General features: G+C 62.2%; 4 protein-coding genes across 20 annotated transcripts; 3 read left to right on the top strand and 1 right to left on the bottom strand.

Moving 5' to 3' along the window:
* Positions 1-87: 87 nt before the first annotated feature.
* SLC52A2 (solute carrier family 52 member 2) lies at positions 88-2,716 on the bottom strand. 12 transcript variants are annotated; one of them, XM_030921313.1, is made up of 5 exons: positions 2,379-2,714; positions 1,836-2,075; positions 866-1,733; positions 646-769; positions 88-561 (listed from the first exon to the last, which is right to left on the bottom strand). In XM_030921313.1, exons 2-5 carry the CDS (start codon positions 1,963-1,965, stop codon positions 349-351), a joined length of 1,335 nt encoding a protein of 444 aa, XP_030777173.1. In that variant the 5' UTR covers positions 1,966-2,075; positions 2,379-2,714; the 3' UTR covers positions 88-348. The 12 variants fall into 12 exon arrangements, with proteins under 12 accessions (XP_030777173.1, XP_010373525.1, XP_030777170.1 ...); XM_010375223.2 differs by having other exon boundaries at positions 2,194-2,709; XM_030921310.1 differs by having other exon boundaries at positions 91-769; positions 2,669-2,716.
* Positions 2,709-5,974, top strand: FBXL6 (F-box and leucine rich repeat protein 6). Of its 4 annotated transcripts, none has more exons than XM_030921301.1 (9): positions 2,709-3,228; positions 3,473-3,631; positions 3,757-3,820; positions 4,138-4,269; positions 4,344-4,451; positions 4,543-4,566; positions 4,725-4,956; positions 5,190-5,436; positions 5,727-5,974. In XM_030921301.1, the coding sequence occupies exons 1-9, from the start codon at positions 2,828-2,830 to the stop codon at positions 5,872-5,874; spliced, it is 1,515 nt and encodes a 504-aa protein (XP_030777161.1). In that variant the 5' UTR covers positions 2,709-2,827; the 3' UTR covers positions 5,875-5,974. The 4 variants fall into 4 exon arrangements, with proteins under 4 accessions (XP_030777161.1, XP_010373530.1, XP_010373529.1 ...); XM_010375228.2 differs by having other exon boundaries at positions 4,543-4,575; XM_010375227.2 differs by having other exon boundaries at positions 4,543-4,656.
* Positions 5,975-6,095: 121 nt separating this feature from the next.
* On the top strand, positions 6,096-8,177 carry TMEM249 (transmembrane protein 249). Of its 3 annotated transcripts, XM_030921316.1 has the most exons (4): positions 6,096-7,116; positions 7,209-7,404; positions 7,494-7,579; positions 7,830-8,177. In XM_030921316.1, exons 1-4 carry the CDS (start codon positions 7,063-7,065, stop codon positions 8,007-8,009), a joined length of 516 nt encoding a protein of 171 aa, XP_030777176.1. In that variant the 5' UTR covers positions 6,096-7,062; the 3' UTR covers positions 8,010-8,177. The 3 variants fall into 3 exon arrangements, with proteins under 3 accessions (XP_030777176.1, XP_030777175.1, XP_030777174.1); XM_030921315.1 differs by having other exon boundaries at positions 7,209-7,579; XM_030921314.1 differs by having other exon boundaries at positions 6,096-7,404.
* An 11,066-nt stretch (positions 8,178-19,243) lies between these two features.
* Positions 19,244-25,136, top strand: SCRT1 (scratch family transcriptional repressor 1). The gene is made up of 2 exons (XM_010375230.2): positions 19,244-19,679; positions 21,608-25,136. Exons 1-2 carry the CDS (start codon positions 19,565-19,567, stop codon positions 22,537-22,539), a joined length of 1,047 nt encoding a protein of 348 aa, XP_010373532.2. The 5' UTR covers positions 19,244-19,564; the 3' UTR covers positions 22,540-25,136.
* The last annotated feature ends 1,019 nt before the right edge of the window (positions 25,137-26,155 follow it).

Genomic DNA, 26,155 nt, shown 5'->3' with positions numbered 1-26,155 from the left:
GGTGGCCCCTGTTAAATAGGCCCGGCCAGGGCTCTAGTTCAGGGAAGCATCCACCCAGAGAGAGGTGCTCAAAGAATTAATGCCAACTCATTAAATAAAAATGTTTTATTATGCAAACCACAGGTAGGTCCTAGACTCAGGGGCTTACCCTATAGCCCCCACCGCTCCCTGGCTCCAAGCCTGCTCCCTGCCCTTTGCCCCCGCCCCGGAGAGCCAGGGTCTCCTATGGAGTGTGTAGGTGTCCACGAGTGTAGCGGTGCGCAGGCCTCCTGGGCTGCAGGCACTCAGGCATGGTGGCAGCATTGAGGGAGACAGGCGTCGGGGAGCGGGGTCCTCACCTGCCCAGGCTCAGGAGTCACAGGGGTCTGCACAGTCCTTTCTGCTGTGGAACACGTGATAGATGCTGGTGGGGGGGAACATAGCAACAGCGCCGAGCAGAGAGCCCACCTGGATGGCCATACCGGCTGCCAGCAATGCCGGCCGGCCCCCGCCATGCAGCAGGGAGCTGGCTGCCACTTTCACGTAGGAGAAAACGCCAAGACACAGCACCCACGACAGCACCTGAGGGGTCACAGAAGCAGCTGAGCGTGAGATGTGCCTGATCCGCGGCAATGCCCCGCCCCACTTCTCGTCCCCTGTGCTCACCACGAGGACCACCCCTGCCGAGGTGCCCACCAGGGGCGGGCAGGGGCTCAGGACTGCCAGCGCCATCAGGTAGCCCCCAAAGAGCACGCCCAGCAGAGAGAGACCGCCCAGCCCTGCCAAGGATCTGCAGTGAGTGAGCAGAGTGTCAGGGCTGACTGTGCCAGGACCTGGCTCCCAGCCCTGAGTTCCACCCACACGGGGCTGAAGCGCCCTTGTGTACCTGCACAGCACACCCATGGCCAGGAAGCAGGCCAGGGGATTGGCAGCACTGCCCAGCACCACAGCCAGGTGGTAGGCCAGACGCCCGTAGGGTAAGCAGGAAAAGCTCTGCACAGCAGGTAGCACGCCGTTGGTCAGTGCATTGGTGGCGGCCAACAGGCCCAGCAGGCAGGCACTGTGGGCTGAGAGAAGCTGATAGGTCTTAGGGTCTGGACCAGGGGTGGTGCCTGCTGCCTGGCTTGGTGGCTCTTGCAATGGTGAGGCCTCTTCCACCTCTTCCTCTGCTCCTGGGGCTCCCACCTGGAGGCCTGATCCTAAGCCCCCTGTGGGTACAGATGGTGGTGGCAACAGCAGCAGGAGACCCTGAAAGGCAGCAGCTGAAGCAACCAGAAGGGCAGTCAGTGCCCAGAAGAAGGTGCTGGCGGAAAAACGCTCAAGGAAGTGGAGCGGGGGGCCAGGGGTGCCGTTGATGGGGGCTGGCGGGCACTCAAGGCGGCCCACACCCTGCACTAGGGCCAGCACGCAGGGCAGCAGGGCACTCAGGCCTTGACCCAGGAAGAATGATCGTAAGAAGTGAGGTGGCAGGTGGCTCAGGAAGGGCAGGAAAGTGACATTAGAGGCACAGCATGCCAGCGCCAGCACAAAGGCCAGTGCTAGGAAGGCCACGGAATGCGACTGTCCTGCCACTGGGACCACGTGGTGCCACAGAAAGGCCAAGAGGGCTGTGCCCACCATGCTCAGCACCTGCACCACCCGGATGGGGACCCGCTCGCCCTTTCCTGGGGCCAGTCGCCTCCAAAGGGTCACCACCAGCAGACCCAGGTTCCCCAGCGCCACAAGCACAGAGACGTAGGAGGGGAGGCTCCAACCTGCAAGGAAGGGAGGAGGCCATGTCAGGGGCACGATGCCCAAGGGAAGAAGAACTGACAGAGCCCACCTTCCTGGGCACACCTGCACCTCCTCCCACTCACCCTCCGGAAGCTCTTTGACCACCACAGGTAGCTCCACCCAGATCCCATTGACCGCAGCCCAGGAGCCCATGCCGAAGAGAGCCACCAGCAGGTGGGTCAGCACCGGATGGCCGGGCGTGGGTGCTGCCATTCAGCCCAAGGCTGCGCTCTTCCAGGTCAGGGCAAAGGTCACAGCCAGTTCTTTTCCCACCTGGGTCCAGAGACGCTTTGGCTCTTCTGGGAACTGAAGACCTCTTCTAGCTTGAAAGAAGCAGACAATTAGGCAGGATACAGAGCCGGAATCAGAACAGGGTGAGACCAGGGGAACTGCGGAAGTCCCGGGCAGGAGCGGGGATGGGGAGGATTGGCTAAAACGTACCCAGCAGCACCGCCCGCCAGCGTCGGGACCCGCCGGCAGGTAGGGAACCAGGAAGCCGGCCTGAGTCGCTGAGGCCCCAGGGGAGGAGGCCGAAGGAGCGAGTGGAGACCTCCTCTCCAGGGAGATGCGGGGTTGAAGTCACCGCAACCACCACCCCAAGCCGGACACGGGGACAAGGCGCCTACCAGCAGGAGCCACGCACGCCCCAGGGCTTCGAGGCGCCCGGGACCGCAGGAGCCAAGTCAGATCCCAGGGGAGTGGCCGGGGCGGCTCTGCCCGGAGGGGCGCCGCCCTCTCACCAGCTTCAGGTGGGCGACCCGGGAGCCGTCCGGTCCCTGCGCCTCCCGGTCCCGCGCCCAGTGCGCTCCCGCTCTAGTACCGGCTTCCCGCCACGCCAGGACGCCGCCGTCCGACCCAGGGACGCCACCTCAGTCCAGACAGCGCAGGACCGGACAGCAGCCACCACCGGACTCACCCGCCGCAACTCCGGGCCCGCCCCCGGCATGGCCCACGGCCGGAAGTCCCGCCCCGGAAGCGGGTCAGCGGGCGGGCGCTGAGAAGAGTCGGGGGGCTGTTGGTCTGTAAGCCCCGCCCGTTCCGCTCCCTGAAGCTGCCCCAAGGGCTGTCGGTGGTCATGGCTGCCCCGGCCTCCCGGCAGGTCCGGCGCAGAGCTCGGGCAGCGCCGCGGGCCCGCTCGGCCGAGGACTGGTGGTGGGACCGGCTGGCGCCGAGCGGCTCGGGGTACCACCTGCTTCCGTCCGACAGCATGCTGCTGGTGCTGTCCGAACCCGGACCCGCCCGGACCCGCGCACAGCGGCGCGCTGTCCGCCGCACTCCCCGGCAGCCGACCCCGGGCCACGCCGCGGCCAAGCCCAAGGCCACGCTCAGGCCCGACCCGGCGCCCTCGCCCGTACCCGCGCCCACGCCCGAGGAAGGGCCCGACGCGGGCTGGGGAGACCGCATTCCCTTGGAAATCCTGGTGCAGATTTTCGGGTTGTTGGTGGCGGCGGACGGGCCCATGCCCTTCCTCGGCAGGTAACTCTGCTGCCGGGCCCGTCGCCGAGCGCAGCGACTTGGGCCAGACGTGGTCCGAGCAGTGGCCCGGGCGGGGGCGGAGGGCGAAAGCATCGCAGCGCGCACCCCTCCGCCCGAGAGCGCAGCCCCTTAGGCGCCCAGTTGGAGTCCCAGGAGCCCGGCTTTGAGCCGGGATGTCCACTGCGCTGCGAGAGGGGGTATCGCCTACGAAGGGGCCGGCATCCTCAGCACGCTGTCCTCCCAGGGCTGCGCGCGTGTGCCGCCGCTGGCAGGAGGCCGCTTCCCAACCCGCACTCTGGCACACCGTGACCCTGTCGTCCCCGCTGGCCGGCCGGCCTGCCAAGGGCAGGGTCAAGGCAGAGAAGAAGCTCCTTGCTTCCCTGGAGTGGCTTATGCCTAATCGGTGAGGGTTTCCCTCTTTCCTTGTCCCCTGGCTCCAGGCTCCTTCTGTCTCCCTGCACCAAGGTGTTGGGTGGGAAGGACTCGTGTGGGAACATTAGTGCAGCTCTGCCTCTGCTGTCGGCCCAGGTTTTCACAGCTCCAGAGGCTGACCCTCATCCACTGGAAGTCTCAGGTATACCCCGTGCTGAAGGTGAGAGCTCCAGGCTGCCCTGCACACCAGCTGTGACCCTCTGGGACTGTTGAGTACTCTAGGAAGTGGGTCAGGCACCTTGGGGACCCAACGCTGCTCCATGGGGATGCCTGCCTGCCTGCCTGGTTCTCCTTTCCTGCTGTTTCCTCCAGCAGGGAGGTGTCAGAGGCGGGGACACCCAAGTAGGCCTGGCATGGGCAGAAAGGAGGTCACAGCTAAGGCGATAGAGTGGGGTTGGCACCAGCCACCTGTTTGTTTCCCTTGTGGATCTTAGCCTGCTCTCTCCCAACCCCAGCTGCCCCTCTGTCTCCCCGCAGCTGGTAGGCGAGTCCTGTCCTCGGCTCACTTTCCTAAAGCTCTCCGGCTGCCACGGTGTGACTGCTGATGCTCTGGTCATGCTAGCCAAAGCCTGCTGCCAGCTCCATAGCCTGGACCTACAGCACTCCATGGTGAGCCCTGTGTCCCATGGGGCCCTGAGAAAGCCCAGACTGGGGTGACGAGTGCTCTTGTATTGGGACCCTAGGTGGAGTCCACAGCTGTGGTGAGCTTCTTGGAGGAGGCAGGGTCCCGAATGCGCAAGTTGTGGCTGACTTACAGCTCCCAGACGACAGCCATCCTGGGTGCACTGCTGGTAGGTTGGCACTGGTGGGAGCACAGCCAGATGCTGAGCTGCGGACTGCCAGGCCACTGACCCTGTGACCCCCTTCCCCTCACCTCTGCAGGGCAGCTGCTGCCCCCAGCTCCAGGTCCTGGAGGTGAGCACCGGCATCAACCGTAACAGCATTCCCCTTCAGCTGCCTGTTGAGGCTCTGCAGAAAGGCTGCCCCCAGCTCCAGGTACCTGGCGCCCTGCCTCTCCCACCTTTTATATGCTCCCCTATCTACAGCCTGGGCCTTGCCCCCAGGTGCTGCGGCTGCTGAACCTGATGTGGCTGCCCAAGCCTCTGGGACGAGGGGTGGCTCCCGGACCAGGTTTCCCCAGCCTGGAGGAACTCTGCCTGGCAAGCTCAACCTGCAACTTTGTGAGCAACGAGGTCCTGGGCCGCCTACTCCACCGCTCTCCCAACTTGCGCTTACTGGATCTTCGTGGCTGTGCGCGCATTACGCCGGCTGGCCTTCAGGATCTGCCGTGTCGGGGTCAGTGGTTCTGGGTTGTGGCCAGGCGCATGAGGTGTGGGGGCCCTTGTGCCATGCTGGGGTCAGTGGTCCTGGGTGGTGGGCAGGCAGGTGAGGTGTGGGTGGTGGCTGAATGGGTGAGGTGTCGGGACCCTTGTGCCGTGCCAGGGTCAGCGGTCCTGGGTGGTGGCTGGGCGGGTGAGTTGTGGGAGTCCTTGTCGCCCTGCAGCTTATGCTCACTCCTCTCACTGCAGAGCTGGAGCAGCTGCATCTGGGCCTGTATGGCACGTCAGACCGGCTGACTCTAGCCAAGGAGGGCAGCCCCTTGTTGACTCAGAAGTGGTGCCATACACTGCGAGAACTGGACTTGAGCGGCCAGGGTTTCAGTGAGAAGGACCTGGAGCAGGCCCTGGCTGCCTTCTTAAGCACCCCTGGGGGCTCACACCCAGCCCTGTGCTCTCTTAACCTCAGGGGCACCCGGGTCACACCCAGCACAGTCAGGTCAGCATCCCCTACCCCAGTCCCTGGAGCCAGAGTGGCTGTCACTGCATCTGCCTGGGGCCTGGAAGTGGTGTCCTGCCTGGCCTGAGAGCTGCAGGGGTCAGAGGGGCATGCATACTGTCCAAGCCCCAGTGTGGGGTGGGCTTAGGGACACCAGGGGGAACTGGGCTTGGCCTTGGTGGCTATGGGTGGCAGAGCCAGGTGTGGAACACCAGCAGGCACAGCTCCCTAGCCTGGCCCAGCCCTTCTGGGGCAACAGCTCAACTTCCCGTGGCCTGCCCTCCCCACAGCTCTGTGATCAGCAGCTGCCCAGGCCTGCTCTACCTCAACCTGGAGTCCTGCCGCTGCCTTCCCCGGGGTCTGAAGCGGGCCTACCGGGGCCTGGAGGAAGTCCAGTGGTGTCTGGAGCAGCTGCTCACCAGCCCCTTGCCCAGCTAGGCAGCCACAGACCTAGGACACCTCAGCCCGCCTGCCCACCCCCTACCTTTGCCCAATTTCAGATATTTGAGCATTTTTTTTAAATAAAACGTTTTTGGGAGCTCTATGTGTGTGGTCCTCAGGGTAGGGTTGGGCAACGGGTTATATCTGATGGAGCCACTGGGGCTACAGCCGACCCAGAGCCTGTGTGTTGTGGGGTCAGGATTGCCCCATGGGCTCTTAGGCCTGCAGGTGGCCATGTCTTTGCCTGCCCACTGTTGTCTCCAGTGTGTGTGTTCTACCCTCAGGAACACTGGTGAGCTTGTCTGTGGTTGCATGTGGGGGGAGAGGTGGGGCCCCGCCCAGCTGTGGGGCTCATTGAGGGGTCACTGCCTGCAAATTTCTCTCCAGCTCAGGCCTGGGGTGTCCATCCATCCACCCTTCAGATGAGGACTGTGAACAGGCCATACAGGGGGCCTCCAGTGGATGGACGGCCAAGAAGTTAATGCCCACCACACGACCTCACCCCGGACTCCCTAAGAGGTGGTTAACAGAGCGGCCCCTTCTAGAACCTGCCCAGAAGTTCTAGAACCCGTGCGCGGTCCACCCTGGGCAGTTCCCTGGCCTCGCTGCCCTGCCAGTCGCCTATGAGCTCCTGCTCCTTCCTGGGCCTGCAGCCCTGGAGAATTTGCTCACCCAGGTAGGAGCGTCGTTGTGGGCAGTGGGCGGCGGCAGCGGGCGAGCGGCCAGGCTGACCACCTCTGCCTGACGCAGATCCCTAAGGCCAGGCCCGGCAGCCTGCCCGCGACCTCCATCGGCTGGCGCTTCCAGCTCTGGTCCCTAGGACTCTCCTGTCCGGAGCGCCACCTGGCCAGGCGCCTCAAAAACAATAGCTTCTACCCATTCATGCAGCAGCAGCCAAACGGTGCGCGCAAGGCTTGGCGGGGCGGGGCGGGTCCGGGGACGGGCCTGAATAGGGCGGAGCCAGGTGGGCAGAGCCAGGGCCCTGGGCGGGGCCAGTCGGTGCTCCTGGGGGCGGAGACACCTCAGGCGAGACACCGCCTCCCCTAGCCCTGCGCGGACCCAGCCAGTCAGGGCCAAGCCCTGGCACCGCCACCCTCGGCTGCGGGCAGGGCCGGGGCGTCCTCATGCGCCGCGCCGCCCCCAGTGTTCGTGCTCGAGTACTACTTGGACACGCTGTGGAAGGGGATGCTGCTCTTTGTCGTCTGCGTGGTCCTGGTCAGCTTGGGCTCCCTGAGAGAGGTGTGAGCCCCTGGGCCCGACCCCCATCGCCCTCCTCCCCCAAGGGCCGGCCTCGCGCAGCTCAGCACAGACGCTGCCTGCGGCGCCCGCAGGTACAGAAGCAGGAGACCTGGGTCTTCCTCGCGTACGGCGTGGGCGTGGGCCTGTGGCTCGTGATCTCGTCGCTGCCGCGGCGCCGCCTGGTGCTGAACCACACGCGCGGCGTGTACCACTTCTCCATCCAGGGCCGCACCGTGTGCCAGGGCCCCTTGCACCTGGTCTACGTGCGCCTGGCCCTCAACTCCGACGGTGACTGGCCGGGAGGGTGGGCCAGGGACGGGGAGGCCGCTTGGGAGGTCAGAGGGGCGGTCAGGCCGGCTGATCCACTCTCCCCGCAGCCTACGGAAGGTGCTTCTTCCAGCTGGTCCTCGGCGGCCACAGGTTGGAGCCGCTGGTGCTGGTGCAGCTGTCGGAGCGCTACGAGGTGGGTTCCGCCCAGACACGCGCCCTCTCTCGGAGCAGGATGACACCGATCATTGTTTAAGGTCTTTGGGTGGGGCCGTTTCCTCACGCAGAGGGTAAATACAATGCAGTCCTCATTGCTGGGGGCCGGAGAGGGCGCCAGGGCTTCGGGCAGGACTGGGGATGCTGCCTGGTAGGGGAAGGAGACGCCTGGACGGCGACTCGGGGTCTGTCCTGTCCCGGCCCCAGTTGAGTGCCACCTGCTTCCACAGCAAATGGAATACTTGGGCCGTTACATCGCCCGGAAACTCAACATCAACTACTTCGACTACCTGGCCACCTCCTACCGGCACGTGGTTCGCCACTGGCCACCCCCTAGCGCCGGTACCGTGATGCGTAAGAACCCCGCGGGTCACAAGCCCAGCTCCTCTCAGTCCAACCTGGAGGTGTGACACCTGGAGGTGTGACACCTGGAGGTGTGACACCTGGAGGTGTGATTCTGAGGGCCTCCTCCACCCCAGGACTGCGTTCTCGGTAACCTCCCAGCCCCACTCTGGGGCAGATCAAATTGTGAGACCCACTCACTGACCTTCCTTTCAATAAAGCTGCCTCAGCTTCCACATGGGTCATTTCGGGGGCAGGAGAGGCACTCTGATGCCTAGGTCTTCCCCTATTGCACACTCCTAGGACCTCAGAGAGCCAATGCCTTCCAGCTGACTGAAGCAAACCCCACAGCTTGGGTTTGAAGGCAGGAACAGCTAGGAGCAAGTGATGGTATATAGTCAGGTCTCTGAGGTTGGGCCCATCACTAGAGAGGCTGGGAACTCCGGCCCCTCAGCCAGCAGCACTTAATTTGTCCTACCTGACCTCAGAGGTGCTGACCAATGCGTGGAATCCAGAAGTCAGAATCTGGCCCATTCTGGATCTGGTGTCTGCTGCTATTCTAACCAGCAATGGGGTGGGGTGCGGCCAGAGAACAAGCCCTGTGCCTGAGGTGCATGCTTGCCCCAATAGCCACAAAGCTGCTGCCGCTTGCTCCAAGGGGGTGGGCGTGAGAGTCCCGGGCCAGGGTACAGGGCCTCCTAGGAGGGAGGATGTGCAGTGCCCCGACACCTGCTCCCCATGCCCACTGGAACCCCAGGCCCGCAACCCTGACACCCGCTCCCCGTGCCCCCTGGAACCCCAGGCCCACGTCCCTGACACCTGCTCACCATGCCTGCTAGAACCCCAGGCCCACGCTCCCCTCTCTAGTGGATCCCCCAGCTCTCACTGCAGCACCTGAGGCCTCCTGAGTGCTGGGGGCTGTTGTGGAAGCAGAGAAGGCTGTGGGCCATGGGGTCCCAGGGAAAGCGGCACCTGGCTCTCCGGATCTTCAGGAATTATCAGCTGAACGTCCCTCCAACCAAGAGCAGCTATGTAATTTGCAGGTCTCCATGCCAAATGAAAATGTGGAGCCCATTGTTAGAAAGTTAAGTGGGGTGCAGTGGTGCATGCCTGTAGTCCCAGCTGCTCAGGAGGCTGAGGTGGGAGGAAAGCTTAAACCCAGGAATTCAAGGCTAGCCTGGACAACATAGTGAGACCCCAGTCTCTAATAAAATAAACAATAAAAATAAAATAAAGTCATTAAGAATTTCAAGATAGGCTGGGCATGGTGGCTCACACCTGTCATCCCAGCACTTTGGGAGGCCGAGGCGGGCAGATCACCTGAAGTCAGGAATTCGAGAACAGCCTGACCAACATGGTGAAACCCCATCTCTACTAAAAATATAAAATTGGCTGGGCACAGTGGCTCACGCCTGTAATCCCAGCACTTTGAGAGGCCAAGGCGGGTGGATCACGAGGTCAGGCGATCGAGACCTTCCTGGCTAACATGGTAAAACCTCGTCCTAGTCTCTACGAAAAATACAAAAAATTAGCCGGGCGTGGTGGCGGGCGCCTGTAGTCCCAGCTACTTGGGAGGCTGAGGTAGGAGAATGGCGTGAACCCGGGAGGCAGAATTTACAGTGAGCCAAGATCGTGCCACTGCACTCCAGCCTGGGCAACAGAGCGAGACTCCATCTCAAATAATAAAATAAAATAAAATAAATAAAGTAAAATATAAAATAAAATATAAAATAAAATAAAATATAAAATAAAATAAAAATAATATTAGCTGGGTGTGGTGGTGCATGCCTGTAACCTCAGCTACTCGGGAGGCTGAAGCAGTAGAATTGCTTGAACCTGGGAGGCAGAGGTTGTGGTGAGTTGAGATCGCGCCATTGCACTCCAGCCTGGGCAACACAGTGAGACTCCAAAATGACAGCAACAACAAAAACCCAAGTATGGGGACTTTCTGAGCCTGGGGCCCTGTGTGACTGCCCAGGTTGCAGGCTAGTGAAGCCAGTTCTGCCTGGAACCATGACTTAGAGTCTCTGCTTGACCCCCAATCCCAAAGCTGCTCAAACTCTGGGCACACAGGCACCCTGACCCATCGCTGGGGCAGGATTTGGGGGCCACTGAAGTGGCTTTAGGTAGTCCCTGGGAGCAATTGTTATTAACAGCACAAGTGCAGGGACCCCCACTCCCCAGAAGATGGGGCTGAAGGTGTCCTAGAGTGGCAGTAACAAACAGGTTTGGGTTGAGGGCTCCATTTCACTCAGGCAGGCAAAGTCCCTCTTCCCTGGAGCTGGCGATCTAAGGGGGCCCAGAATGGAGAGTGTTTGGAGGGGCAGCGTCCCTCTGGCTGGAGAGCTTTGGGGGAAGGGCATCCCGGCAGAGAGCACACACTGCACAAGGGCGTGATACAGGACTGAGCTGGGTGTGCTGGAGAAGCTGCAAGGGGATTGGGCTGGTCAGAGTAGAGAGGATGAGGGAGAAGGAGGCCTGAGATGAGGTGGGAAGGGCGGGCAGTGTCCTTGGAGGCCATAGCTCAGAGCTTTAGTCCTGTGTGCCATGGGACTCTGCTGGAGAGCTGTAAGGAGAGATGCACTAAGACCCAGGGAGGGAGTGGTGGGGAAAGGCCAGGAGGCTACAGGAATTGTACAGGGAGAAAAGGGAGCGGGAGGGACAGAGGAGAACAGAGAGGAGCAAGGATCACAGGCAGTTCTGAGCTCTGGGCTCCCATCGATGGGATTTGCTGCTGGGCGGGAAGTGGGTTGGGAAGAAAAGGGACTCGGGAGTCCAGGGTTTCTGGCCTGGGCACTGGGGCTGGAGGCCATGGGGAGAGGGGTTGGCAGCCAGGAGTTCTGAGTTAGACAAGGCCTGAGGAGCTTATGGGACCTTATGGGGCAGATTTTGAAAAGACAGAAAAGCCCTGGGGAGAAAGGAAAGGGGGAAGCACAGACCTGAAACCATCACACCCTGGGAGGTCCCTAAAGCTAAAGCACTAGATGAGATGTCCCTGGCAACGCAGAAGATGGGGGAGAACAGGAGGAGGGCCAAGGATGGAGCCCCGGCATCAGACACACAGAGGCAGACAAGAGTCCACAGGGGAAGAGGACTGAAACACAGGGAGAAGGAATCCATGTTAAGTAAGATGGGGACTCATAAGAGGCACGAACACCTCTGCAGGAACAGCTTCAAGGAAGGGGCCTCAGTAGCACAGAACTGGGAAGGGGAACGGGGGAAAGAGACAGTGGACAGAAGAGGACAGTAAAGATCACGCAGGAAGTTTCACTGCCATCGGCAGAGAAACCAGGGGGCAGCTTGCAGGAGGAAGGTCTTGCTTGTTGGTGTGCAGGTGCACATGGCCCAACAGATATTTTATTTATTTATTTATTTATTTATTTATTGAGACCAAGTCTTGCTCTGTCACCCAGGCTGGAGTGCAGTGGTGTGATCTCGGCTCACTGCAACCTCTGCTTCCCGGCCTCAAGCAATTCTCCTGTTTCAGCCTCCCGAGTAGCTGGGATTACAGGCATGTGCCATCACACCTGGCTCATGTTTGTATTTTTAGTAGAGACAAGGTTTCACCGTGTTGGCCAGGCTGGTCTTGAACTTCTCACCTCAGGTGATCCACCCGCCTCAGCCTCCCAAAGTGCTGGAATTACTCTGTCTCAAAACAAACAAACAAACAAACAAACAAACAAACCCATAGAACTAGGGAGCTCTATGATTGTGGAGTTGCCCTGCTAGTACTGCATGGCTTCTACTGGACTCTATTTATGTGAAAGAGAGAAATTTCCAGTTTAAGCTACTGTAATTTACATTTGTTGTTGTTGTTGTTGAGATGGAGTTTCGCTCTTTGGCCCAGGCTGGAGTGCAGTGGTGTGATCTCAGCTCACTGCAACCTCTGCCTTCCTGTTCCAAGTGATTCTCCTGCCTCAGTGTCCGAGTAGCTGGGATTACAGGTGCCCGCCACCATGCCTGGCTAATTTTTATATTTTCAGTAGAGACAGAGTTTCACCATGCTGGCCAGGCTGGTCTCAAACTCCTGACCTCGTGATCCGCCTGCCTCGGCCTCCTAAAGTGTTAGGATTACAGGCGTGAGCCACCGCACCCAGCCTATTTGGAGTTTTCTAACAGTTGCTGGCAAAATATGAGTCAAACGAATAAGATTATTAGGCCGAACGTTGTGGTTTGTGCCTGTGATGCTAGCACTTTGAGAGGCCAAGGCAGGTGGACTGCTTGAACCCAGGAGTTTGAGACCAGCCTGGGTAAGATGGTGAACTTTGTCTCTACAGAAAATACAAAAAATGAGCCAGATGTGGTTCCACACACCTATAGTCTCAACTACTTGGGAGGCTGGGCTGAGGCAAGAGAATCGCTTGAGCCCAGGAGTTTGAGACCAGGCTAGACAACAGAGTGAGACTCCATCTCTTTTTTTTTTTTTTTTTTTTTTTTTGAGACGGAGTCTCGCTCTGTCGCCCAGGCTGGAGTGCCGTGGCCGGATCTCAGCTCACTGCAAGCTCCGCCTCCCGGGTTCACGCCATTCTCCTGCCTCAGCCTCCCCAGTAGCTGGGACTACAGGCGCCCGCCAGGTCGCCCGGCTAGTTTTTTGTATTTTTTTAGTAGAGACGGGGTTTCACCATGTTAGCCAGGATGGTCTTGATCTCCTGACCTCGTGATCCGCCCGTCTCGGCCTCCCAAAGTGCTGGGATTACAGGCTTGAGCCACCGCGCCCGGCCTTTTTTTTTTTTTTTTTGAGACGGAGTCTCGCTCTGTCGCCCAGGCTGGAGTGCAGTGGCGTGATCTCCGCTTACTGCAGTCTCCACTGCCTACCGGGTTCACGCCATTCTCCTACCTCAGCCTCCCAAGTAACTGGGACTACAGGCGCCTGCCACAACGCCTGGCTAATTTGTTTTTTTGTATTTTTAGTAGAGACAGGGTTTCACCGTGTTAGCCAGTATGGTCTCGATGTCATGACCTTGTGATCTGCCTGTCTCGGCCTCCCAAAGTGCTGAGATTACAGGCGTGAGCCACCGCGCTTGGCCGAGACCCCATCTCTCAAAAAAAAAACTGGTTGGCCGGGCCCACCCAGCTGGACATGGTGGCAGGCGCCTGTAATCATAGCTACTCAGGAGGCTGAGGCAGGAGAATCGCTTGAACCCGAAAGGCAGAGGTTGCAGTGAGCCGAGACTACACCTTTGCACTCCAGCCTGGGAGACACTAGGGGACAGAGCAAGACTCCATCTCGGAAAAGGGAATGGAAGGGGAAGGGAGGGGAGGGGAAGGGAGGGGAGGGGAGGGAAAATAGTAACTTGACAGTGGAAGAATCTGGCAGACACCACGTTAACCAGGTGACTGAGGTCGGCCTCACCAGTGATGTCACGTCAGCCCTGAGATGATGCAATGAGAAGACCACATCGCCTCTGTGGTCTCCTCCCCACATCCCAAATCCTCATCACGAGAGTGCATCCGACAAACCCCAACTGAGGGACACTTTACCAAAGACTCATTCAATCTATAAAATTGAGCAGTGCTCCTCAAAACTCTCAAGGTCATGAAAAACAGGGAAAGACTGAGAAATTGTGACAGACCACAGGAGACTAAGGAGACACGATGGCTAAAGGCAAAGTTGTATCTTGAATAGATTTCTGTAACAGAGAGAGGACCTAGGTAGAAAAACTAGTGAAATCCAAATAAAGCCTGGAGTTAGCAGTAACATATCAAGGTTGGTTTCTTTCTTTCTTTCTTTTTTGAGACAGAGTCTCACTCTGTCACTGAGACCGGAGTGCAGTGGCGCTGTGTCAGCTCACCGCAACCTCCGTCTCCTGAGTGCAAGCAATTCTCCTGCCTCAGCCTCCCGAGTAGCTGGGATTTCAGGCGCCCAACACCATGCTAGTTTTTTATATTTTTAGTAGAGATAGGGTTTCACCATGTTGGCCAGGCTGGTCTCAAACTCCTGACCTCAGGTGATCCACCCGCCTCGGCCTCCCAAAGTGCTGGGATTACAGGCATGAGTGGCCCAATGTTGGTGTCTTTTTTTTTTTTTTTTGAGACGGAGTCTTGCTCTGTTGCCCAGGCTGGAGTGCAGTGGCGCGATCTCGGCTCACTGCAAGCTCTGCCTCCTGGGTTCACGCCATTCTCCTGCCTCAGCCTCCCGAGTAGCTGGGACTACAGGCGCCCGCCACCTCGCCCAGCTAGTTTTTTGTATTTTTTAGTAGAGACGGGGTTTCACCGTGTTAGCCAGGATGGTCTCGATCTCCTGACCTCATGATCCTCCCGTCTTGGCCTCCCAAAGTGCTGGGATTACAGGCTTGAGCCACAGCGCCCAGCCAATGTTGGTGTCTTAATTGTGACAAAGGAACCATAGGTATGGAAGACAGGCTGGGCTCAGTGACTCACAATGGTAATCCCAGCACTTCGAGAGGCCAAGGCAAGAGGCTCCTTTGAGCCCAGGATTTCAAGCCTGGGCACCGCAGGGATACCTTGTCTATACAAAAAAAAAGCAACAAAAAATTTTTTTTGAGATGGAATCTAGATCTGTCGCCCAGGCTGGAGTGCACTGGGTGCGATCTCAGCTCACTGCAATCTCCGCCTCTTGGGTTCAAGTGATTCTCCTGCCTCAGCCTCCCCAGTAGCTGGGATTACAGGCATGTATTACCAGGCTAGGCTAATTTTTTATTATTTTTATTTTTATATTTTTAGTAGTGACAGAGTTTCACCATGTTGGCCAGGCTGGTCTTGAACTCCTGACCTCAAGTGATCTGCCTGCCTTGGCCTCCCAAAGTGCTGGGATTACAGGCATGAGCCACCACGCCCAGCCAATTTTTAAAAAATTAGCTGGGTACAGTGAGATACACCTGTGGCTGAGGTGCAGGGCCACTTGAGCCCAGGAGGTCGAGGCTGCAGTGAGCTGTGATTGTACCACTGCACTCCAGCCTGGAGAACAGAATGAGACCCTGTGTGGTTTTTTTGTGTGTGTGTGTGTTTGTTTGTTTTTGAGATGGAGTTTCTCTTGTTGCCCAGGCTGGAGTGCAATGGTGTGATCTTGGCTCACTGCAACTTCCACCTCCTGAGTTCATGTAATTCTCCTGCCTCAGCCTCCTGAATAGCTGGGATTGCAGTACAGGCATGAGCCACCAACAGAGTCGTGCTCTGTTGCCCAGGCTGGAGTGCAGTGGCCGGATCTCAGCTCTCTGCAAGCTCCACCTCCCGGGTTCACGCCATTCTCCTGCCTCAACCTCCCGAGTAGCTGGGACTACAGGCGCCCACCACCTCGCCCGGCTAGTTTTTTGTATTTTTTAGTAGAAACGGGGTTTCACTGTGTTCGCCAGGATGGTCTCCATCTCCTGACCTCGTGATCCGCCCATCTCAGCCTCCCAAAGTGCTGGGATTACAGGCTTGAGCCACCGCGCCCAGCCTCTGCTTCTGTTTTTCAGACACACATTTACAGTTGTGTTGTGCAGCAACCTTGCTCTTGTGGCTCCTCCAAAGCTCCTGCCCCAGCAGGGACCAAGTCTGCCCTCGGGCTTTTCTGGGCCACTCCTCATGCCTTTGTCCCCATGCCTCCCCGACAACCCTACCAGAACCATTTTGGAATACAGACCCCCCCCCATCCTAAAACCCTCCCCAGGGGCTCCGACCCCAGCGACCCTGCATCCGCCCTGCTGAGGGCCCTCCTTCCATGCTGTCCCTCCCCACAGCCCTCTCTGAGGACTGCTTTCTCTATCTCCCAAATACTCCTGTGCTCCTGGCTGAGGCCTGCAGACCCCAATTCTCTCCTCTCCTTGAGCGTCACAGCTGGAGCACGTGTCATCGGCCACCAACCACCCAGCAGCAACTCTCACTGTGGCTTCGACCCTGCCCATCGCCGCCCGAATTCCTGGTGGTCTAATGTTGTTGTGGATGAACCGCCGCAGACTGCCTGTCCCCTCCGAGCCTTGGCTTCTTCTCCAAGTCAGTGTCCTCATCTTCTGACCAACTGTGCTCCATCACCACCAGTAATTGCAGCCCATACCTCTCACTTCCATTCAACACCCTATTCTCTGCCCATCATTTCCGTCCAGCAGGGTGGACCCTCGGATCTGGGCTGTCCACTGATTTCCTGGGTTGGAGCCTCAATAGGGCAGGGGTGGGTGAGAATGCAACTGCAGGATCTGAGGGTGGGCACACCAGGGGTTCTGGCTTTGCTGAGGGTGGGGTGCTGGAGACAAAAGAGTGGGGACACCTGACCCTTATGGTTGATGTTTCCACAGCATGGGGCCTGGGAGGGGCAGGGAGAGGTGTGGCCAGCAGCAGAGGGCACAGAGGGTTCAGAGCCAACACTGCACCCACCTGAAGGGACAAGGGGCAGAGCTGGGGCTTGCATCAGGGCGGCAGGAAGAGACTCCCCAAGAGGGGCTCTGCAGAGAGTGGCTAGGGGTACCAGGACTTTAATTGGCTGGGGACCCTGACCCTCTCCTCTCTTGCAACAGAGCCTCCCAAGGCCACAGCTCTCAGTAAGAGACTCGGGGAGGCCTCCCATGCAGGACGACTGACACTTTTCCAAAGCGTGAGAATCGTCCACTGTCCTCCTCCAGCCTCTCCTAGCTGGGGCCCAGGACTGGGGCACCACAGCGACCTCCTGATGCTGGGGGAGAGGGGGAACGGGGAGTCAGGATATTTGGGGGGGTGGGGTGATGAAGCCCAAGTAATTGCGCCCGGGTCGCATGTGCGCTCCGCACCCGGGTCGGTTCAGACTGATGGCCAAGGCCTGGACCCAGCTGTCCCTCCCCGCCAGGGGTCCCGGGAGGCTGCGGGCTCCACCTGAGCGGGGGCAAGGGCCGCCCCAATGGTTCCCGCGGGAGCGCCTGGCCGCGGGACACATGTGTCCCGCTCTGATGCCTCTTCCGTCAAGGGGGCTGGGGGCCAAGGGGGCGAGGAGCTTGACAGAGAGAGGCAGGTATGTGCACAGAGGCAGGAGTGGAAGGGGCTGAGAGGGTGGATGGAGGGACAGGGAAAAGGGGTGAGAGCAGGACGACAGGAATGGCGCGGGGAGAAGGGATGAAGTGGGAGGGGCAGAGGAGAGAAACAGGGATGGGGGGACAGGGCAGACGAACGGAAGAATGGGGGAAGGGGACAGTTGGGGGTCGGAGGGCCCGGAGTGTGGGGACAGAGAGGCAAGAATACTAGGACGTGCGGAGGAGGCCAGGGATGGAGTCGAAGGACAGAGTTGAGGGCAGGGACAGGGTCCAGGAGAAGGCGGTGAGCGCTGGGTGATGAGGGGATCGCGCCTGACACTTCCCGCCGGCGCCCCGAGGGTGTGCCGGGTAATTAGGCCTCGGTCCAGATGGCCCCCCAGTCCAGCAATCAAAATGTTAATTGGCCCCGTGCCTCCGGCTGTGCCTTGGCCCGGCCCCCCCTGGGAGGGAGCCAGGACCCGCGCGGCTCGGCGGAGGGGGATCCCGCCCCTGCCCCCACCGCGAGCCTAGCCGGCTGCCGCTCAGCGATAAGGGGGCGGCCGCTCCCCGCCCCCACCCCTCGGGAGCGCCTGCCACGCAAGATGAATGTCCCGCCGCTGCCGGGGCGGCTGGCACAAAGCGGGTCCGTGGTCTCCACCGCACCCCCCGCGCGGGCGGGCCGGGTCACACCCACCCGGGCTCAGCGCTGGGCCGGGCGGCCAGGGGCGGGGCGCTGAGCTCAGCAAGTGCAGCGCGCCCCCGCAGGCCGTCTTCCCCCGGGCCAGCCCGTCGCGCGCTCCCAGCCGCTGTCCGCGGGTCCGCCCCGCGCAAGGTCACTGCGCGCCGCAACGAGCGCGCTCCAGTATTGCACGCGCTCCCGGCACACCCGCGCCCGGACGCTCCCCAGGGCCGCCCCCGCGACCTTGGTCCCCAGCGGCAGCGGGGCGTGCGGGAGCGCGCTCGGAGCCCGTAGACCCAGATCACCGGGCGGGGCGGGTGAGGGGACAATGGCGGAGCCAGGCCCTAACTGGGGACATAGGCACCCGCGCGCGGCCATTGTGCGGTCCGGAACCCCGGAGCCCCCGCTCCCGGCGCCCGCCATTGGCCGCTGAGCCTGACGTCATGGGGGCTGCAAACGCTGGGCGGGCGGCCGAGGGAAGGGTTATCCGCCTGGTTGCGGGGCTGCCGTGGGGAGCTGCAGCCGAGCGGAAGGGCGGAAAACCCCCAAAGCAGCAGAATTTCTGGAGCAGGGTCGTGGCAGCCCATCTCCAGCTCCACTCCGGCTCGCAGCGACGCCGCTGCGCCGCACACCCGCCCGGGGGGAGAGAGGCGGGGGCGGGGAGGCCCCTCCAGCCCGCACGGGGTCAGCCGGGGTGACCGAGCGGCGGGAGCCACTGCGGCACAGGGCGCGCGCTGCGCTTTCGCTGCCTCAGCACTCGCTCCTTCGGCTCCCCCTCCCCCGCCCGCCCCCGCAGATCCCGCGCCCCGGGCCCCGAGCGAGGCCGGCGGGAGTGGGGTCCGCCCTGCGTTCCTCCTCAGAAGACCCCGAGTCAGGGGCGCTTGGGTCCCAGGCCTGGCTCCATTTCTCCCCACAAGCCCGACAATGCTGCTGGCCGCCGGGCCGCGGTTTCCTGAGCCGCGCGGGGGAATTCCCCACACGCGCAGGCTGAGGCATCCCCGGGACCCCTCCCAGGAGACCCAGGCCGGGGCTCGGCCCAGCGCAGCCATTTCCGCCGGCCTCTCCCCCACCTCTCTCCCCCTCCCCCAGCTCCTGGGCTTTAAAAGCCAGAGGCTGGGCCGGGCCGCAGGCAGAGGCGGCTGCGGGCTCTGGAGGCCGGGCCCAGGAGCAGTCCGAGCGCCGAGCCCCGCCCCCGGAGCCCCTGTCCCTCCCTCCCTCCCTCGGCCCGCCCTCCCTGCGCACCCCTCCCCCCAGGACCCCCGCCCCCCGCCCGCCGCCGCCGCCGCCGCCGCCGCCACTGCCGCTCGCTCCGGCTGCAGAACAATAAAGCAAGCCTCCCAGAGACCCCCGCCGAGGACCCCTGCCCGGCGGCCAAACCCCCGCGGACCGCCCCTCTCCGCCCGTGCCGGTTGAGCGCGCCCGGGCGCTGGCCGCGGTGCTGCCCAGGCCGGCGCTGGCCGCGGTGCTGAAGCTGCCGGCGCTGCCGCTGCCGCTGCCGCCGCGTTCTCCGGGCCCGGCGCCGCCGCCCCCGGGGGCATGGGGGGCCGCTGACTGAGGCTCCGCCGCGGCGGCGGGAGGGGGGGAGGGGAAGGGGGCCACGGAGCCGGGCCAGCCCTGCACCCACTCGCAGTCTCCAGGCCCGGGACGGAGCCGCTCCCCCCCTCTCCGCCCCCCCAGCCTCCTCCCCCGCCTGTCCAGGGGCGGCACTGCGGGCTGGGAAGCCGGGACCAGAGGAGGGAAGGAAGGAAGAGGAGAGGAGAGGAGAGGAGAGAAGGAAGGAAGGAAGGATTGAAGGAAGGAAGGAAGGAAGGATTGAAGGAAGGAGGAAGAAGAGGGATCCGAAGGGGCAACGGCGGAGACGCAGGGTAGCAAGGAGAGAGGACACCACTCGCGCGGCAGCATCCAAAGGCCAGAGTGGGGACCCGCGCTGCCTCCGCCGCTCCTCGGATGGTGACGGGGCCCTGCCGCCGCAGCCCCCCCAAGCCCCGGCTCCGCAGGCCCACAGCGCCGGAGCCCCGCAGGAATCATGCCCAGGTCCTTCCTGGTCAAGAAGGTCAAACTTGACGCGTTCTCTTCGGCCGACCTGGAGAGCGCCTACGGACGCGCCCGCAGCGACCTCGGCGCGCCACTGCACGATAAAGGTGAGCGCTGGTCTGAGACCGGGGCGCGGGGCCTGGGGCTTTGCTGGAAGCGGTGAAGGACCAGAGTGTGGGGGCGGAGGCCAGGGCCCGGGGAAACAGACTGAAGGGAACCAGAAAGGGCAAGAGTCTGTGGCTGAGTCTGGACAGTAGAGGGGAGGAAAGGGAAAGCAGAGGCCAAGGCTGGCAGGGAGAGTGTCGACGCTGGACAGAGGGTGGGGAAGAGGGGGAACTGAGGTACTCGAACGCACACATGGACCCACACCCTGACCCATGCTGGGACAGACAGAGCTGCATGGACGCTGCCATGACGGGACCCAGCCATGCCGGCACACACAGACCTACACTCAGAGATCAGGGCCGCCTTGCCACCCTCTCCTCTTCCTTGGCTGCACCAGGACACCTACTAGGGTTAGCTGGGGAATGCAGGGAGCTCCAGGGAGTAGGCAGGGGGTCCAACTGGGCCGCCCACCTGTCAGAGCAGAAGGACCAGCAGAGGCAGCAGCAGTCTCTTCCCTGAAGCCTGGGTCAGGGAGAGGAAGCAGGGAGGAGGCTGTGAGCAAGGGAGCCCAAGGTGTGGGAGGCAGGGGGAGGCTCTTTGTGTAAGGGTGCCCAAGTTCAAGGACAACTGTCAGCATGCAAGAGAGGGGTCGGGAGTGCCAGCAGCGTGGGGTGGCAGAGCAAGTGTGACCTGCAGGAGTGTGAGCCTGTGTGGGTCCATGTGACTGTGTGTGGCCATGTGACCGTGTGCGCTTGTGTGTGACCCTGTGTGTGTGTGTGTGTGCTCGCCTGTGTGCCACTACATGGGACCATGTGACTCCGAGGCCGTTGTGCACCATGTGACTGAGAGTGTGTCCGGGGTGACTGCATGTGTGACCCTGCGTGAGTGAGGAGGTGGTGAGTTCGGCAGATCAGTGTGCAGCCCACCCTGTGATGGCACACGAGGGCTGATGATGCTGGGAGACTGGGTGTAGCCCTGAAGGAGCCAGAGCATCGCGAGGGGCGTGCATTTGTGACTTTGAGGTTATGCGATCCATCTTGTGCCTGGGGAGCAACTGCAGCTACCGGTATAAGTGAGCTGCCCTCCTCCAGTTCGTCCCTGTGAAGGTGGACGCCCTGGCCCTCTCTGCACCATTCAGGGGCTTGGGAAGGCCCTGAAAGGGGTTAGGGTGTGAGCGGGAGAGGGCAATGTTCAACAGTGGAGGACCCAAGGGTGCAGGATGGTGAGAGAGAGTTGGGGGGAGAAGCAGAGTGCATGGAGGAGCAGCAAGGGCAGGGTCAACTCCAGTGGGTAGCAGGAGAGCTGAGGGAGGTGCTGGTGAGGCCGGAGGAACTGGAGGAGGGAGACGTCTTCAGGTTCCTCCAAGAACTAGAGGGCCAGAGAGGGTCAACATCAAAATGGAGCGCACGTTCTGCAGGCCAGGAGGAGAGCCGGCCAGGACCCCGGAGAGGCGGGACAGACGGGGTCCCTGGGCCGGCGGTCCTGGCTTTGTGCGCCGCGGGTCTGCAGTGTGTTGCATAATCAGGGAAAACTGCTGAAGTGGGGAGAACCCAAGGGGGAGGGGAGAGAGGGTGGGGGAGGAGAGAGAGGGAAGCGCCGCCCCTCCCCCCTGACCTTGAGGCTCCGTGGAAGGGGGGCAGCCGCGCCCGAAGACGCGCCTCTCTCCTCCTCTCCGCGAGGGTGGGGCGGCGGGGGCGGAGCCTGGCCCGGCCCTGTCTCATCCTCTCCTCCCCTCTCTTCCCCTCCCTGCTGTCTCCATCCTCCCTGCCCCGCGGTCCCTCGGCCCCCTCTCCTTTGTCCTCCTCCCTGTTCGCCTCTCTCCCGGACCTGGGTCTCCCGGTCCGCTTCTACTGTCCCCGCGCCCCACCCCCTGTGTGTGTCCTGCCGCCCCACCATTCCCCTCCTGCTGTCCGTCCGCCTCGGCCCGCAGGGTACCTCAGCGACTACGTGGGGCCCTCGTCCGTCTACGATGGCGACGCCGAGGCTGCGCTGCTCAAAGGGCCGTCGCCGGAGCCCATGTACGCAGCAGCCGTGCGTGGAGAGCTGGGTCCAGCGGCTGCAGGGTCAGCGCCGCCACCCACCCCGCGCCCGGAGCTGGCCACCGCTGCGGGCGGCTACATCAACGGTGACGCGGCCGTCAGCGAGGGCTATGCGGCAGACGCCTTCTTCATCACCGACGGGCGCTCGCGGCGTAAGGCTTCCAATGCCGGCTCTGCCGCCGCTCCCTCCACAGCCTCGGCGGCGGCCCCCGACGGCGACGCCGGAGGCGGGGGCGGGGCGGGCGGGCGCAGCTTGGGATCCGGGTCGGGGGGCCGGGGCGGCACGCGCGCGGGGGCAGGCACCGAGGCGCGCGCGGGGCCAGGGGCCGCAGGTGCTGGCGGCCGGCACGCGTGCGGCGAGTGCGGCAAAACATACGCCACATCGTCGAACCTGAGCCGCCACAAGCAGACGCACCGCAGCCTGGACAGCCAGCTGGCGCGGCGCTGCCCGACGTGCGGCAAGGTGTACGTGTCCATGCCGGCCATGGCCATGCACCTGCTCACGCACGACCTGCGCCACAAGTGCGGCGTGTGCGGCAAAGCCTTCTCGCGGCCCTGGCTGCTTCAGGGCCACATGCGCTCGCACACCGGCGAGAAACCCTTCGGCTGCGCGCACTGCGGCAAGGCCTTCGCCGACCGCTCCAACCTGCGCGCGCACATGCAGACGCATTCCGCCTTCAAGCACTTCCAGTGCAAGCGCTGCAAGAAGAGCTTCGCGCTCAAGTCCTATCTCAACAAGCACTACGAGTCGGCCTGCTTCAAGGGCGGCGCCGGCGGCCCCGCGGCTCCTGCGCCGCCACAGCTCAGCCCTGTGCAGGCCTAGGGCGGCGGGGCCTCCCCCAGCCAGGTCGGCTCTCAGCAATACGGCCCCCAAGGGAAGTCTTCGCTGGCGTCCGGGTGGAGGGGCCGGAGGGCGGGCCCCTCCTCACAGCAATAGGGGGAGGGGGGCCCGGTCCCACCCCGCCCCGCCCGCCAGGGGCCTTGCCGGCCCTTTCAAGCAATAGGGTCCCGAGGGGAGACCCACCCCGAGCCCCCTCCCCTCCCCTCCAGGGTGCCCCCGGCTTTCTCCCAGCAATAGGGTCGACGAGACCTAGAACCGAACCTCATCTCCGAGTTGGGTCTCTGAAGACGGGGGTGAAGTGAGGTAGGGAGCGCCCTCCTTCTCCCGCCTCTGCGCCCCTGGATCGCGTCGCAGGGACTCAGGTCTTCCCCACCCCTTCCCAAGCCTTCTAGCGCCAGGCTTGCGGCCCAGACGTCCAGGGAGCCGGCCCCTCCCCGGCAGCAGGCCGGGGCGGAGCAGGAGCGGGCGGGCCTGCAGGGACGCCCCTGGCTCGCAGTCTTCACGGAACTCCCGGGAGTGTTAGACGAGTTGGGGGTCGGGGAGAGGGGCGGACGGCGGCACCTCCTCCCTCGGGTTGCTTCTGGGGCCTCAGTCGGAGTCGCCCTCCTACCCTCGCCTCGCATCCTCTGCCAAATCCGAATTCTTCCAGCCCAGCTTCCCGGGCTCTGTCCTCCATATCGAATAATAATGACACATATCGAATCGCATGGACTTATCCGACCTCCTCAGACCCCGCTTCCGCCCTGCCCCGGGCCCCCACACCCCCGTACCCCGGGCATTCGTGTTGGAGGACGGATTCCCGGGGCCGGCAGGCAGGCCTGGGCGCTGCCCTCTACACACCTCTGTCTTCGCTTTGCGGGTAAAGCCCCCTGGGGGGGTTGCGGACGCGTCGGGTTTCTTTCTTTCTGTATTTGTACGTTTTACTTATGAACGGATTGCACTCGGGTCAGGGAGGGAGCGCTGAACCCCCATCTTGCCCGCCGACGCCGGGGGCTTGGAATGTCCGGGATTACTTTCCACGCCCCAAGGCCCGCCCCTAGCTGGGAGCCTCTAGGGAGCCTCAGGCCCCGTCTCTCCGAGGCAGGCCCCTCCCCTGAGACCCAGGCCCCGCCCCCACTCGGTTGCCAACTTTCGCCCGTCTATGCCAAAGCCTCGGCGGCGACCCCGCCCCAAGGGCCCGCCCCATTGGCCGCCGCCTTTGTGACGTCACTGCATGCAGCCCCACCCCCTCCTCCCGACCCTACCCGGGGCTGCCCGCTCCCCCTCCCTCTTAGGTAGTCCGTTGCCGACTATAGAGCAATAATGCGCACTGCATGCGAAGCTGCCGCCGCCTCTAGAGTTACTGAGAATCAGGTATCCCCTCACCCTACCCACCCCATAGGCCCCTAGATCAGGGACGCTGCGCGGAGCCGGCCGCGCAGACTTTCTCCCCACCCCTCCCCGACCCCCACGGCAGAGCCCGGCGGCTGTAATGGTTCATGGGCGGGGATGGGGTGGTTGCACCCAAGACCCCTCCTTCAGTCATTAATCATTCACTGACCGTTCGTTGAGCACCTACTATGTGCCAGGCCAATTGCTGAGTCCGCCAGGAACGCAGCCATCTGCTGGGAGGTGTGTTTGCAGGACAGGGGTCCAACCGGCTTGGGTGGGCCAGGGAAGAATGGCAGATGCAGAGAGACCAGGTCCCTAGGCTCAGATGCCCCCCACACTCCTCCCCACCTCAACCAGTCCCTGCTGGGCACAACTGGGCTCTACCTTTGACTTAGGCCTTTTGGCTCCAGCTGAGGGGAACAGATCCAGGGCTCCTGGGCCCCCACACAGGTGGCCACTTCTCTGATCCTCTGGCAAACACACATCTGCCATGTCCAGCCAGGGGCAGAGCCATGGCTGGAGAAGAAGGTGCCAGCTGCAGCCTATGGTGTGGCCAGCCTCACCCTCAGCAGCAAGCGTGGCTGCCTTCACAGGGATGACCCGCCGCTCTGCATAGCAGTGCCCACATCCAAATACCCTACCCAACCAGGCGTGGTGCCTGCACAGCTCCCAAGCTGGGGCCTCCCCACCTGTGCCGCATGCACACGCACACACAGGCGCCCCCATCCAACCCCACCCCATACTCCTGTCTACCTACCTAAGGAGAAAGCTGGAGGGCTGTGGGCCCGTCAGGGTCTCCTGCTTCCCCCTACACCCCACCGCCGTGGAAAGCCATGGGCCCCCTCCCGCCCCCATAACTAAGCAGCACAATAACCGACTTAGCGAATTCAGGTAGAAGGAACGTTTAGGTAGCACCTATTTTGTACTGATTCTACAAGTAGGGCCCGAGGTGCGGGGGCCCTCGGGTGGGGGCTGCGGCCGCTGGCCCGCCTGCCCCCACCCCCGCCTGCGCCCCGCCGCCTTGTACATATTCCCACCCGGAATAGGCCGGGATTTTTACTCGGGCCGTGCCCCTCTTCCGCCCCCATTTGGGGCCAGGCCGGCCGGACAGACGGACGGACGGACAGACCTCCTTCCTAAGCACAATAGCACCAGCTCCCCGGAGCGCCGCACCTCCACAAGGAGAATAAATGCCACTCTTGATAGAATCTGGAGTGTCGGGCTGATGTGTCCTGGGCTGGGCACGCTGTTGGGGTGCTTGGGAGGGTCTTCCGAGTCTGGCAGCACCTCAGAGGCTGGTACTGCAAGGGTCAGGCTGAGGCTGTTCGTAAGAGGGCCCTTTCTTCCACTGGGGAGGGCAGGCTTGGCAGGCCCAACCACGGGAGCATCAGGTCTGAAGGCAAAGTAGTTGGCATTTCCCCTGGGGTAGGTGGATCTGCTCTGCACCAGGAACAAGAGCACTATGGAGCTCCAGTCTAAAGTCAGGCCCAGCCCAGGCTGGACAGAGTAGGGAGGGTAGGTATAGTAGGAGCTGCCGTTCCCCGGCCTGGGTGCCTTCACTTTTCTCTCCCTGAAGGAGTTTTATGCTGTGATGGAAGGCCCGACAGCCACCTCAAGCCCTCTGAGATGCTGTTGCAGGAAATGGGGACAGTGGGGAGTTCCAGGTCTGGCCCTTTTCCTGTGGCCGGCTGCCCACATTCTGACCCCCAGGCTTCCTAGATGTGCTCCCCCAGTGTCTGAGGAGGCCTCCATGGATAGCTGGGTTGGACCAGTTGCAGGGAGGAGGTGCCCAGGGGAAGAGAGGCTTCTGCAACCATTGCCCAAGGGCTCTAGACAGAATGAGTAGTGGAGGAGATAAGGGACAGGTAATGGCCCCTGGTAACCAGGTAGGCAGGCATGAGCTGAGAGGCCCAAAGTCTTCGGGCACATACATTCAAACCAGGTCAGTCCTAGGTCCAAGGCCAGCAAAGCTGCCCACACCCTGGCAGGGACAGGGGACAGACCTGCCCAGACTCCCTTGGGATGGAGAGCAGGAGAACCAGGTCTGCAGCATGTCATGGCCTGTGTGCCTGCTACTTGGAGTGGCTGTGGTGCAGGTGGGTGCTCTCTTTGGGTGCCGGGAGGAAGGTTCATAGTCTCACTCCTTCTGAAGGACTCCAACAGTGAGTGACTGGTTCTACTTCTCCAGGATTCTGATGCGTAGAGCAGGTGGAAGGATGGAGGTGGC

Source organism: Rhinopithecus roxellana, chromosome 17 (assembly GCF_007565055.1).
Source record: "Rhinopithecus roxellana isolate Shanxi Qingling chromosome 17, ASM756505v1, whole genome shotgun sequence".
Taxonomy (NCBI): domain Eukaryota; kingdom Metazoa; phylum Chordata; class Mammalia; order Primates; family Cercopithecidae; genus Rhinopithecus; species Rhinopithecus roxellana.
This window is presented reverse-complemented; position numbering and strand designations above follow the sequence as displayed.